Source organism: Netta rufina, assembly GCF_964035555.1.
Source record: "Netta rufina genome assembly, chromosome: 5".
Lineage (NCBI taxonomy): Eukaryota > Metazoa > Chordata > Aves > Anseriformes > Anatidae > Netta > Netta rufina.
Genome location: NC_140128.1, coordinates 11989518 through 12004181, shown reverse-complemented (window position 1 = coordinate 12004181; position 14664 = coordinate 11989518). Strand labels below are relative to the sequence as shown.

At 36.6% G+C, this 14664-nt stretch overlaps 2 protein-coding genes across 6 annotated transcripts in view; one reads left to right on the top strand and one right to left on the bottom strand.

Annotated features, from left to right (window-relative positions):
- MYBPC3 (myosin binding protein C3) overlaps positions 1-2705 on the top strand; it is a gene marked incomplete at both ends in the record, with an annotated part of 61145 nt that extends 58440 nt beyond the window's left edge. The window contains one exon of the mRNA XM_084287261.1: positions 2320-2705. Coding sequence (XP_084143387.1) covers positions 2320-2705 — 386 coding nt within the window. The remainder of the gene's footprint in view (positions 1-2319) is intronic.
- A 6576-nt stretch (positions 2706-9281) lies between these two features.
- The window catches only part of MADD (MAP kinase activating death domain), a 65206-nt gene continuing 59823 nt past the window's right edge, over positions 9282-14664 (bottom strand). For all 5 annotated transcript variants that reach the window (XM_084287458.1, XM_084287454.1, XM_084287456.1 and 2 more), the window contains 2 exons: positions 12442-12488; positions 9282-10781 (listed from right to left, as the gene is read on the bottom strand). In XM_084287458.1, the coding sequence (XP_084143584.1) occupies positions 10674-10781; positions 12442-12488 (155 nt within the window). In that variant the 3' untranslated portion in view covers positions 9282-10673. The remainder of the gene's footprint in view (positions 10782-12441; positions 12489-14664) is intronic.

Here is a 14664-nt window from a genome sequence, read left to right as displayed (position 1 = left end):
GAATTTGTGGGTTGAGGTTTTTCTGGATCTCCAGTAGTCTCTGGCTGGAAAGTATTTTTTCATGAAATCACAGTACAAGAGAAAGTGGGAAGATTAAATTAATCCAGGAAGCATTATGCTTTTGAAAACACAACACAAAGAACAGAAGTAACACTACTCCCCTACCTCCAACATGCCAATAGAGAAGGAAAAGTGTGTCCGACACAGCATGTTAGTTGCACTACACAAGCAATTATGCCTTCATAATAAAAACACTTATTTAATTAGATGTGTATTTTGGTTATTTTATTACAGTATCAGAACAAAGAAAGATAGTCTACTGAAACCAAAGTTAACTTGCACAAGGTCAACATTTTTCTGCTATACATTGTTATTATTTGACAAATAAATAAAAATGATGGAAAAAAAACAAGTGAGTTTACACTGTTTTGTTCTTTCTTCTTCTAAGCAACACTATTATTTTAAAAATAAGACACATATCACATGTAAAAGTCAGCGATGTGTTCTGTATTACAAATAACTTTATTACCTATTAGCAGAATGCTAAGTGGTCTTAAAGGATCAACCCAACAACTGTGGGATCTGTCTATTGAAAAGCAGAGACTGAATTGCAAGAGCTTAGATTACAAAGGACAGTTTATCCTGAAGAGAATCAGGTGCTATACCAAATGCATTCTATTATCAGAAAGGTGTTTCACACAGAGAGTACTTTCATGCTGTAATAGGGTACAAGATTGCAAGAGTACAAAAGTGAATCAAAAGTCACTACGAAAATTGATTTTTCCACTTGATCTTTAGCTATTCAACGTGAGCATAATGCTTTTAGGAAGAGCAGTATTTTCACAAGTGAACATTTATTTCCACCGTGAAAAGAAGTGTACTACAAATTTATGCTTTCAAAATGTCAATCATTTTTCATGAAATTTTGTTTGAATGGTCTTCAAATACAAAATTCTACCACATATAAATAAACACAAGTCCAAATCTAAAGTTACAAAAGAAGTAGTGCACTCAAGTTAATTTAAAAAAAATGATTTCTAAAAATGTGAATCCTAAAAAATGAAAATTCAAGTCACTCCTCACACAGTGAAAATTGGAAGAGGGAGAAGCTGTGCATGCAAGATCAGAACTTCCTAGCAAAAGTTCTAGAAGAATCTTTAGAAATTTGTGGGTGTTTATTACTTTTTTCCAGTCACCTAGTATTGCAGTTTATTTGTTCTATTACTGATCTTTACTACATATTTAATTAATTGATCATTAACTTCATGTTGTTAATAAATATATAAATTACTTTCATCCCAATCTAATTAAAGCTACATAGACCAAGCAGCTTCTGCCAAACGTAGCTGGTTAAGGACAATAAAAGTATTTCAATTTTTCCCTATCACACCTGTAAGGCAACTTGACAAATTATGGTTTTAATTAATACTTTCTTGTGGGGGATCTCCTCTGCTACAAAATCAGATGGAATTATGGTCTCTGAATGTAATAGCAAATATTCACACCTTCAGTTGTTATGTACCGTTAGAAGGGCTGAGGAAGGCATTTCCTTTTTTTTTTTCCCCTTTTATTTTTTGCAAATTAGCAAGGTATAACCAAGTGTAAAAACATTATCAACAAAGACCACAGAATTAAAAAAAAAAAAAAAAATCTACTAACTGCTGTTGTCTAAATGTTACATCTAAATCTGATAAGGAAATACTGTCCTGGCCAAGGGAAGTTTCGCTCAGTAGCCTTTACAGAAGCCATAAAATGGAATTAAAGTGTCAATGCAAGCAAACCTTACCAGAACTCCTCATTTTCTTAAGTGCAATCTGTTTTGTTTTTGTTTTTACAAGTGCAGATCTTGACTGTTATTCTACAAGAGAAAAAATAAAAGTAAAATAAGTTAATGGCTGACCATCGCTTCATAAAAGTACAATAAAAGGAAAAATAGCATATAAAATCCAGGAGAAAGAAAAAAAATCAAAATCCAAAGTGTACCATACTTAACTAAACAAAAAATAAAATAAAATAAAATAAAATAAAATAAAATAAAATAAAATAAAATAAAATAAAATAAAATAAAATAAAATAAAATAAAATAAAATAAAATAAATCCTTCAAGTGCAATTCTAAAATTGAGTAAACTTCTCAGCAATGAAGATTTGGCTCTTCTATGACTACACCACATATTTTCTTACTAATTAATCCAATTTTAAAGCACTACCCAAATCTTACTGAAACAGTATAAAACTGAGTTCCTCTTCAGGCCACTCACAAGCTTAACTTCATGTCTGCGATTTTTTTAATGCATTTTAATTCTCCCTTAAACGCTAGCACCTGACGGTCGGGCAGTGACAGAACCCCATTTTGACAAGTATCCCTCAGCGCCTTTCTGGGGACGGCTGACCGGGCTCTCTTACCACCACCGGCGGGATGCCAGGGGACTCCCGCCCCATGTGGCAGCCACCCCGCTCCCGGGGCAGCCTGGTTTGTCCCCATCAGGACATGGGGACACGTACGTGGAGGGGAAAGGGGGAAAATCTCCACGATCCGTCGCCGCCGGGGCCGGTCCCGCCGCCGCGAAATGGCGGCGCACCAGCCCTCTCCCTTCCCGCGCTGCGCTGAGGCGAGGCGCAGGGCCCGCGGCCGGGGCCCGCCCGTTGCCTTCCGAAGCTCGAAGCAGGCTGAGCGTAGAAGTGCTGCTGCCTTCCTCACGCTGAGGTGGCAGTACTAAAGGAAATCGTGTGTTTTTTTTGCAAATAAAAACATGTTTAGTTCATGAGTAGTATCTCTCATGTCCTTAATGCAGTCAGCACTTGACAATGTAAATGCCAATGTGCACACATGACAGGGAAAGAGAGAAACGTACGCACAACCGTACTGAGATCAGAAGATTACCAGGTGGATTTATCACCTTAAAATTAGATCAGTTCTGTCATAGGGATGGGGAATATTTCCTTAATGTTGCTTTTTTGACAGAAGAGAGCCTAGTTTTTGTCATGCTTGGGGAGCAAAAGCAGGTTCAGTGTGACTACACTCCTGTCATAAATCACACACACAGCATGGTGTGTGTGTGATTTATGGTGATTTTAAATGGATTTTCACATGGTGATTTTAAATGGATTTTCACATGGTGATTTTAAATGGATTTTAAATAAGTTTCCAGCAGGCCTCTCATGGTCTGAGAGAATATTACTTAGGTTTGTAAAGTCTGAACAAAATCATTGCAAATTGAGTGTGGAGGATGAAGGTAAAGGTTGCTAGATTTCATCCCATCCCAATAGAATATTTAAAATGGCATAAAGTGCCTTACTGGCCTCAAGTGTATCTTCCTGGTCCCTCTACAAGAAGGGATAAACATTCTCTGGAACCACACCAACAGCATGAATAAGAACAGGTACAGGAGTTGGCCCATTAGTACCTCAACACTTCTGTTTCTAACCAATTAAAAATAAATAAATAAATAAATAAATAAAAAGCCAAACTGGGCTGCCAGCTTGGCTGGTGTTTAATACTGCTACTCTGCAAAAGGCAACAGGAGTCTTTACTGTTTTTTTTTGTTTTGTTTTGTTTTTTCCCTAAGCTTATTATAAGAAATTATTTTAAAAAATTAAATTTGACTCATTGAAGATTACAGTGAAATGTCAAGAGGTTCCCATTAATTATTGTAATAAAGCTTTTCTATGCAGGGCAAGGCAAAATTTAAGATGGTTTCAGCACACCACATCTGCAGGTATCGTTCTTTCTAAGAAAGGATTATTGTGCTAGCTATTCCAAGGGAGATATATAATTGAATAAAATGAATACAAACACAAGAAAAGACTAAATCACGAGCATTTGTTTCTATAACTTAATCATTCGAGGGTCATTCAAATGAGAGCTATAAGATGTTGATAAGATGGCAAAAGATGTTTTTGGAAGCTAGAGAAGTCATTTATGTTGCCTTTATCATAGAGTTTCTTTGAAATAAAATCCTTATACATGTTTAGGAGAGACTTTTGTCACTACCACATCTTAGAGCAGGTTTAGAAATAAAACCATTCCTGTCTCCTTACAAATGAATTTTCTAAGAACACTCTGCTGAGATTAAAAATAGCCCTACTGATACCTTTCAAGTGCCCCTCAACCACAGAACTCTATATTAGGGCAACAAAGGCTGACGGCAAGATATCCTTCACTTGTCTTTGAGCAGGGTCCATACAGCAGTCTGCACAAGTAATGTATCTTAAAACAGGTTGAACTGGTGAAGGTTTAAAAGAAACAGATAAGAACAGCTTCATTCTTGAGGTCCTTATATGGAAAAAATAGTCTAGCATCTGCTTCTTGTGCCAGACAGAAGTGTTGACAACAAGTAGCCACAAAAACACAGATAACTATCCAACTAGCTATGAACACATTTCAGGTTTAATTCTGTATTGGGACAACATTACAGAAGATGAATGATACAAAAAAAAAAAAAAAGTAATCCATATAAAACATGTTGATGGGAAAAATTATGGAAATTTATATGCATAAATGTTGGAAAAAAATAAGTGGTAAGTGTGCCTCCTTTTTTTCCTTCACCATGGAAAACCACCTGACTTTTACTTTATATTCATTATGGTGTATAAAACAGGTATTAGGAAAATCATACGTAGTTGTAACTGTTTTACTTGGAAGTATGGACTGTGGGACCCAAATACATTAGGTCAGGATGTAGATGAAAGTAATTTAACCTTTATGAAGGTTGCATTTGCTTCGTATCTGTCATAATGACAGATAATTGCTCCAGTAAACCAGGTCTATTCCAGGAAAGCATGATCACAAAAAAGATGAATTACTAGCGTAACTCTCAAATATGGCTTTGTTGTTTACCACTAGTTTTCATAAACAAAAATCCGAAGCAAAAAAAAAAAAAAAAAAAAAAAAAAAGTGAAGAATCCAGGATTTTCTTCTACTTTGGGTCGTATATACATTACCTCTTTTTTTTTTTTTTTTTTTTTAAAAAAAAAAAAAAGTAGATTTTGACCAGATAAAAGTCTTCAAAAATTTCAGAATGCATGACACTTCTCTCCTCATCACTGAAAACATGTTAACTTATTTTTTTAGGTTACAAGTCTGTTTTAGACCCATTTATTTCTAATATCAGATGAAATGGTCGAACAGTTTCCAAGACGTATATGGAAAAGCTGCTGCTGGGTGCTATAGGTGATCAGCAGAAAATCTTTTCTGTTCCCTCAATAGCACTCTTTAGCACTCCACTGCAAACAGTTTCATTTTAATGCAAAAGGAGTAAGAGCAGACTGAGGCTGAGGGATGACAGATGATGAAAGGAGGGTGGCAGAGAGCTTGGTAAGAGGAAAAAGATTGAGTGGAAGTTGGAAGAGGACAGAGAAAGATGAGCAAGAGAGCATAGGCCCGGACTGCTTGTGCAGAGGCTGGAACATGATTTACATACTATGATGGTGAAGAATGGATGAAAAAACACTAAACAGAGAGAGACATCTGAGGAGAAACTGAGGTGTGGAACTGAGAATGAGTGGCTGAAGTGAGTCTAGGCCAAGAAATTAGGTGTGGGGAAATAGCAAGGAATCCAAGAAAGGAAACTGTAAGAAAAGCAGGGAAACTGTAAGAAAAGGGAAGGAGAGACCGCTCTGACACCCAGAATGCTGTGGATAAAGATAGGTGCTCACTGGCATTATTGAGGGAAACTGAAAAGACAGAAAAGAGTGGAAGAAAAGGAACGGAAATACAGAACCAGAGTTTTCATCTACTTAAAGGAAGCAACTGTTTAGAGCTTTACTTGGTGTTTTTCAGGCCACCGTTTGTTCCTTTTTACGTACTGCTATTTTAGGAGAAGGGGATTTCTATTTCTATATAGGTTCCTAAACCACGTTTATCACTATAGTAACTTGTAAATAGAAGCAACACTACTTGCCCTTGGTTGTTGTATATGTGGTTCTTTCTTTGTAGGACTGATTTCTGGAAGAAAATTTGTCAGTGCTACAACTGCTACTTCTCAGAAGTTTCAAAGCTTTGCACACATGCAACCAGAAAACTACCTTATTACAATTATTATAATTACAATTATACTAGGCAAACCTAAACAGAAAATCAACTTACGATTATACTATGCTTGGTGTAACTGTTGAGCTGGTTTTTATCATATCTGAGCACAGAATCTGCCTGAAACAGGTCCTCTGTTGTACTCACGTGTACTCAAACCTCATTCATCACAAGCATCAAGCTTTCAAACCTTTGGATACAGCGCTGGAAAGAGCAATCATATACTACTATTATTTAAAGCATCAGCATGTTTCTGCTATTTTATTTCTACTATTTTATTGAATATCAGCACTAGGAACAGCTTTAGGAACTCAAAGCTCTAGCTCACACTGAACATCTTATAAGAGCGTTATAAGACAGGGCTGCACAAAAAGTCATTGCAGCTAGCAGAGGCAAAATAACCCCACTCAGCTGTTTAGAAATGTCTTGGCCTTGTGAGAAGCAAGGCTGGCTAAATTGTAAATTCTGGAAGAGTGAGAAGCTTTTTGGCATTGCCTTGTGTGGCAAGGTCCTTTGCATAAAGTGGCTGCTTCTTGCTTCTACTCCCACATCTTTAGGAGCTAGGAGATGTTTTTCACCAGAACTTTGCTTGTCTAAGAGCAGTGACTTGGAGTTCCTAAATACCACTGCTGCAGTGCAGAAGCCATTTTTCTCACAGAAGCAGGAACTCATTTCACAGGCAACTTCTTCTAACTTCAATCCATTTGGCAATCAAGGGGAAGTGGGATCTAAATATTGCTCTCTTTGTGAGAATTAGATATTAGATGATCTTTAAGGTCTCTTCCTACCCAAACTCTATGCTCTATGAAGCTGAGCTTCTATTTTCATTTAGTTCTGAATTCAGTGGTCAGAGCAGTCTATGCCTGACCCAGTGGCTGGTTTGCTTCCATTCCTTACAAGCAATATTAGCAATTGCTTCCTTATTGGCAGTACACTCAGTGGGAACCAAAAGCCCTTGTCTGGCATAAGTAGCATGGCTCTAGAAATATTTTTATCTTTAGTATATTTATAATATAAAGGCTCCAAAGATGGCTTAGAATCATAGCCACATTTTCCCATCCACTCTGATCACTAAGAATTTTAGTTGTAAAACAAATTCTTCATAATTTCCATCTTCTAGCTATTTAGCTTTTGGGTGCCCAGGAGAACAGCTTATATTTTATCCTACAAGCTCTTCTGTGGTGAAAGTGTCGAAGTAGGATTGCCAGGTGTATCTGAAGCTAGAAATCAGGGTGTAGGAAGTTTTTACAATAGATTTCTTGAAGCAATGAACCCTTTCCTCAATGTTCAACTTCACAATTTTTACCACCACTGTGACACTGACCGATACTAAAACCTTTAATCTTTTAAAATGTAGGTCTACTCATGTTAGAAATCAACACTGCATTTACAAACAAAAACAAAGGTACCTTCTTTTTGGAACACCACAGTGAAGATCTGCAATCCCAAAGAAAGATAATTAGGAACTCCAGCTCCACTTTGAAAAACTGCCAGGAAGACCAGTCACAAACATTAATATTTGCAGGGAATGGTTACTGGTCATTTTGAAAACCAACTTCCACGAACAAAGAATTGTAACAGAGAAAGAAATTTGTTCAGGACAAGCAACTGCCTTAAGGTTTAAGGCAAGTTCATCAATCTTTGTCACATAATTAACGTATTTGCTATTTGTGTAAGGGCCTTGGAAATATCACAAGTGTTAAAATAAAAAGGTTGTCAGCTTAAAATATTGTAACACTAAATCAGGGGCTCCTCCTAGTGGTAAAACCGGTAGCTTAAGCCATTTTGTTCCATTAGTATTCTTGCACTATTTGTTATTACCAATATTCAGTATTCCATTCAATTTTGGAAGGCTTAGAAGCCTCTAAGTGCTTATGGCTGCTAAGGAATTCTTACCTAAGGATCAAAATAAGTAGGACATGACAAAACACATGGAAATTGCTGTAATTATTCTTTTCCTACAAAGAAAAGTTTACATACCTTTCAACATTTTGGAGTGATGAAGCTAAGGTGGAAAGGGTAGAAGACTGCGTTCTGAAAGACTTACACTCTTAGGCCAGTTTTAAATGTAACCTCCAGAGCTGTATTAGATTTCCAGGGAACCACAATGAGTATTTAGCAGTGAAAACACTGTACGGCATGCCTTTATCTCAGATGAATGTGCTACATTCCCTCAGTTAGCAGAATAGAACACCTGCCAAGCACAATTACACATCATCAAGTTCCAGAAAGATTTCATACATTTCAAGAATTTCTTTAGTTGCTCTCACCTGAAGGCCAAAAGCCCCACGTCAGCCCATTTGCAGAGTTACTGATTCTTGCCTGTGAACAGCAACGTCTGCAACTTTAGCCACAGCCATTCTGTAACAAAAATGCTGTTGAAAGGGACAGGAGGCGATTTTTCTTGTAAGGCCCATTTAAGCCTTACTTGGGACTTAAGTTTTTCATGAGTCTATAATGCATAGCTCTAAAAGATTATACTTCATGGTTTTCAGTCACACAGAAATACATCCACACAAAGACAGCTCTTAGAGGGAAAAAAGGGTGCTGTAGATAACAATTAAATGCACATCATCAATTGTTATTTAAAACCTTAATCTTCTCTTTATAGCGAGATTGAGTATGTCAATAGGCCTGTTAACATAATATTTAAAATTTAAAAATTAATATTGTTTGCCTAAGTGGGACCCAGCATTGCAGTTAGTGGAACATTTATGCAGTCTAACATGATTTAAGTCTTAACTGAAGGATTTCAACCTGTAGTACGGTAATATAAAGAATACAACATTTGCTAAAAATTCCAGTATTGCCATAAGAAAACTTAAAGTCTCAAAAGATCAAAGAAAATAAAAAAGCTAAATTCAAGGTTTGTTAGTTTTCGTTTTCTTACTAGCAAAGTGTAAATGATTTTTCATACTTGCTATTTGCACGTCCACAACCAATATATCAATAATTCAGACGTGTATGTTATTCCTATGTTTTTCACTTTTTTTAAAATACATATTACATGGATGTTACGAAAGAAGAAAACAACAACAAAAATACAAGTTTCAACTACTGATGTGGAAAGAAATGTAATTTTCCATATATGGTTTGCTCTTTTTCATTATTTCACGTATGTGTATGTTGTGTTTTGTATATAGCTACATTAATTTCAGAGTAAGCTGCACGAACAGAAAAGTTAAAGCACAGAAGGATAAAAACAAGTTGCTGGTTGAATGACATTTTATTTTCACATTCAGACAGCTGTACAGTTTCTATAAATAGATGTGGTACTGTAATATTTACATCTTTTCCTCACGCATTACTAGTTTATTCCATTCAAAACAGTAGAGACCCTGACCAAGCCAAAACAGGGTTATATCTGGGTTCATTTACTCAGAATCCTACATCAAAACATACAATACACCAGTATGCATCAGAGCATTTTTCCAGGTATTTTACATGTAACATTATTTGCTCCAGACAGTCCCTCCTCGCAGCATCCTAAGAGCTTTCCATACAAGTGCAGTACATTTCAATAACAAAATCAGGATGCAAGAAACATTCATATTCAGTCTACTTAAAATAAGGAATGTGATGGATAATTTTAACTGAAGGGGTTTCATTACGCATTAACCCAGTATTTGCGAGATTCCTTGATATGCAAGTAGAGATTGAAAAAAAAAGCAATAGCTTAAAAATTTTGGAGACCAGATAATCCTTTGAGCTTCTGAGTATGTTCTGTACATTGCTATAGAAACATCTTGTATAGAATACAGTTACGAACCCAGAATTACATTGGTTTGACATGTGCTTCTGCCAATAATGTTTCCAAATTTTACATTTCCATTTTCTGCCCTCTGTGATTAACTGCTTTCAGTAGTGCTATATGTATCTATTAACTATACTGCTGAGATGTCTACAGATACTATCTAAACTCCGATTTGAAAAACCACATAATTCATGGGGTGCCAGGGTTTTTCACAATATACTACCTTCAGAGTTTCTTTCTTTCTGTCTCTCTCTCTTTTTCCCACTTGAGAAGCAGTCACCTCCACAGACAGAGCAATTTAATAGCCAAACTTCAATTGTCACGTGATATTTTCAGACTACAGTAGCTAAAGTGTTCATCTCTACCAAAAGGGTTTGAAGAACTGTGTGACAAGAACTCCATGTCGGTGGGTAAAAATGAACAACACAGAAGGAAAACAATAAAAACATTACATTTAAACAACATGCAGGACCAGACTGCTTCCACTGTGCACAATGAGAGAATCTGAAAGCAGAAGCCTGCAGTTGTAAAGTGATAAATTTGGAACAAGTACCACTAGAAACAAAAAAACAACTGAACTCAGGCTATGTTAGCCACCTTAAGAAAAAAGAAATTCCAAGGAACGGCCAGAGTAGGTCACTCACAGCTGGATGCTGATGCTCAAAATTGTCTGATGAACAGCTCATATAAAAACTCCGTTAAAGATGAATTCAGAAGGAGACTGAGCAATGAAGTCTTAGATTTTTCTACGGGAAAAGACTTGCAGGGTCATACATAAATAATCAAGTTCTCATAGCAGACAGCAAAGTGAGATCCAGTAACTGCAGTAAAAATGGGAATACTGCAGCACGTCAGTGTGCCGAAGGGTAGGTACTTCCCAATATCATGATCAACTGGAAACTGGCCGAGGTGGTTTGCTTTTGTTTTCTGCCTCTTTCCCACGAATGGCAGCCACATAAGAGAAGAGACACAGCACGGAGTAGCAGATCTCATGAGCCTACGAGGTTAGAAATGGAGATAACAAAATTCAGATGATTTAGCATTTTATAAAATCCACTGCATATTTTGTATTCTGTTGTATGCCTTCATGGGACAAATACTCTTGCTACATAAAAAATTTGGAATAAGTGTCTGATGCTATTTTCTAACTGAAATAGAGAAGACAAGCCTTATAACAAACAAAACACCTTGGGGATAAAAGTGTTAGTTGCTTGATAGTGTGACTACTCATAATTTTTAAGACTAGTACGCTAAGTAAGAAGGTTGGACAGTGCTTTAGCAAAAACATCCTACATAATTGCTTTTGGCCTGTTGCATGAAGTTAAAATCATTTTTCTTGGAGGGGTTGAAAGAATTAACAAAAAACACCTGTAAAACTAAACATCCAATACTATACCTTGACTCAATGAGATGGAAGGATTCTTCCTTATTCACAATGGTAATCTTTTTATGCTCAAAAGTACAAGGACTGGTAATCCCTGTTATCTGTTAACCAAAGCTAGTGAATCCATGGCTAACAAAAGTTGGGATTTTTTTAAATTTATATATATATATATGTGTGTGTGTGTGTGTGTGTGTGTATATATATATATATATATATATAAACAATACCCAACATTGCATGTTTCATACAAAAAATACCAAACATATTTGTCACTGTCTTAGAGCAGAGGCTTTCACAAACCATTAGAAAGATTTACAAATAATGTTTTTAAATGATTACGTGTACTATTACTTAATAGAAAATCCTTGTCTAGCATGCAACTGGCAGCACAATTCAGTGAAGGTAAGACTAACTCAGTCTATAACCAAGTTTTAATACTGGCTATTCTGATGATCTGAAAAGTTCTTGTCCTGTATACCGAGGCTTATATTTATCATCTTTGTTATACGTGTATGACAGCATGCTTTGTTGTATTGTAGGACAAGCTAAAACGCTTCTGTAAATTATCATTCATTTTCATTGAAATGGCTTGTTAAAAAATATAGCTATCTGCTTCTTAAGTTACATATATTCTAGGAATGTTGTTTATAACACATTTCTTGCTTCTTCAAGTATCTTACTTCTTTTCCCCTTAAAGGACTGTCAGCTTCCATGTAATTACCAAATGTATACACCATACTTCAGAGAAAATAACTGAAGAAATGTCAGTTACGATGATAATCATTGGTGTCTCTTTCTTCCTCCTAAGTACATAAAAGCCTGATTATTATCTCTTGTCTCACTGCTCACTTTCGTGAAGAGAATGGAATTATTCACAAACTCAGATAGCAACCACTTTATGCCCAGAAATTAGTTTCCTTTTCCATCTGATCTGTGGATTATGGATTGTGTTCTGCACTGTCTTCAGTTTAACAGTTTCAATAGCATATTGTGCTGAAGTTAAAGATGCAAGCTAGCTGGTTTGGCTTATCTATTTAATGAAAGAGACCACACTTTCTACATTACCTGCGAGATTCTCTGGTGTCATAGGAACAAGAATCAACAAGTTTCACAAGGGTTTTAATTAAGGGAAGGCTTTAATTAAGAGAAGCTTGTACTTCACTGCAGTGTTAGCATTGCAAATCCTGCAATCTCAATGCATTTCTTTTCTCCATGTGACAATATAAAGATATATCCTCTAAAGAACTACCAGAAGGCATCACAGTTGACTCACCATTGGCGTCTTGTACTTGTGGCTCACCACTTCTTTAGTTTCAGGAACTAAAACCGGACGGGCAAGAGACAAAACAAAAAGTTCAAAAAACGAGAGGAAAAAGGGAAAGAAATAGCACAATGTTCCCATAGGAAAGGGAAGGGATGCACACAGACAGCAGGTGCAGGAACAGGGCATCTCACTATCCCTCACTTCTAGATACTTTTTTTTCCTCTTTTCTTACATTACACATCCTTGACGATAGTGGTAATGTCATAATGAATTACTCAGGTTGGCAAAATATTTCATTGTCTCTGTTTGGAAAATCACAATAGATATTTGATGGTTCTTAAAGACTCTGGCTTTTCTAATAATATTCATTCCTGCTAGCCAGCAACATTAATGGCAAAATATCATTAATGCTTAGTGCAATGAAACAAACCAACAATTCCACAGGAGTTTGTCAGTACTTGATTCCCAAAGATTTTACCCTTTAGATGTTTGAAACCTTCCCTGCTGACTGAATAACAAATCTCAAAAGAGCTGTTGGACACTCTGGTAGTAACCTAGTGAAATCCAGAGGGTTAAAAAAAAAAAAAAAAAAAGGAAATTAGGGAGTTGTTTTTTTTCTAAACTGGAAGACTGTTTCCCATCTGTCTTTCAAGAGTTTCTCAAAATAGTCTTTTTCCTGTTTAGGAGGTGTGTGTTTGTTCCTTTTAACTTGACATACTCACTGAAAATGTTCTTTGCTTTTGAACAAATTGCCTTAAAGTAAAACATGGATTTCAGTTACATATCCTCATAAAATACCAGGCTTTACTTGTTTTCCAGATTTTATACAAAAAGAGGATTAGGGCACTGATGAAAAATCTATTATCCTGAAAATTTCATGTTGCTCCCTTGCACTGCCTCAAACTAACAGTAAGAAAGAACATAATAAAGCTAAAGAAAAAGTTGCGCTTTGCTCTCACTGTGGAATGCATAAAGTGAGCTGTAACCATCCCATCAGCGTGCACTGCATCCGAACTGCGCCTTTAACCTCACACTTGGTCTACAAATATTGTTGTGAACAGATACCATGGGAAATCACCAGGAGAGAACAAAGACCACATTAAGAACATACAAATGGCAAATTTTAAATGTTAAGATCAGCATAATAACAAGACCAACTCTGAATACTTCCCTTCCAGAATAGCTGAAATTTGCCATGGGATTTCTGTATCACAACAAAAAAAATTTAGAAGCAGTAGTATAGAAATTATGCAAAACCAAACCATACCAGGTTCATAGAGGAAGGGTAAGTGATTTATTACACACTGTACTAATGACGAGAAAAGAAACAGAGGCAGATGAGTTCAGTATGAGTAACTGGGAAAAATCCACAACAGAGCCTATCCATGCAGATGTCATCTTTTCAACTATATGACACAGCTAAATGTTGGAGAGGGAGACGGATCACGCTCTAGAGGGCCAAAAGTAGGCAGTGCAGACTGGGTTTGGAAAGGTACTCGAAGTACAAACCAGTGCCTACCAATTCTAGTATGCCATGGTATTGTCATTCCTGAAAAAAAATCTAGTGAAAACTACAGAATATGATTTTAAGAAGTAATATAATATTTGTTTGATTTTTCAGTTCTGTTTTCTCGGACAGATGGCTGTTACATTAATGACCGAAAAACGGGAAGTGCACACCCAGGCTGCACTGCCCCAGTGATACCAGTAACTAGAGTTGGGAAGATAAGGAGGTGCACATCCAAGCTACCTTACCCGTTGGCACCAGATGTTCCAAATTAACTCCATGTCACCAGGGGGTAAAGGTGGGAGTGAGGCTGGTGCACAGCCAAATAGGGTAGGATTTTTACAGCTGTGTAAGTCTCACTGCCCACTGGATAACATATAACTGTTCATATATTCTTCAAAAAGCAGGAAGGGAAATCTGTAAGGACCTTGGGCCACAAGGGAAGGAGAGAAGGGAAACTGTAAAGTCTCGTATCATAACTGATAACAGGAAGAGAGGGAACAGGAGAGCACCTAGGCAAGGTACCATCTTCCTCACTTTGCAGTCAGTAAATTGCCTTTTTCTTTAAGTACAGTACTCCTTCACAGTCCTTTCAGTGTGAAAAATTCTCCTGAGAGGACTGGGTTAGGAAGAATAAAAAAGTGGGCTTGGATTTACACCCACAGAAGTCAAAGCACTACCACTGCAGAATACAGAAGGGAAAAAAAAAAAAAAAAAAAAAAAAA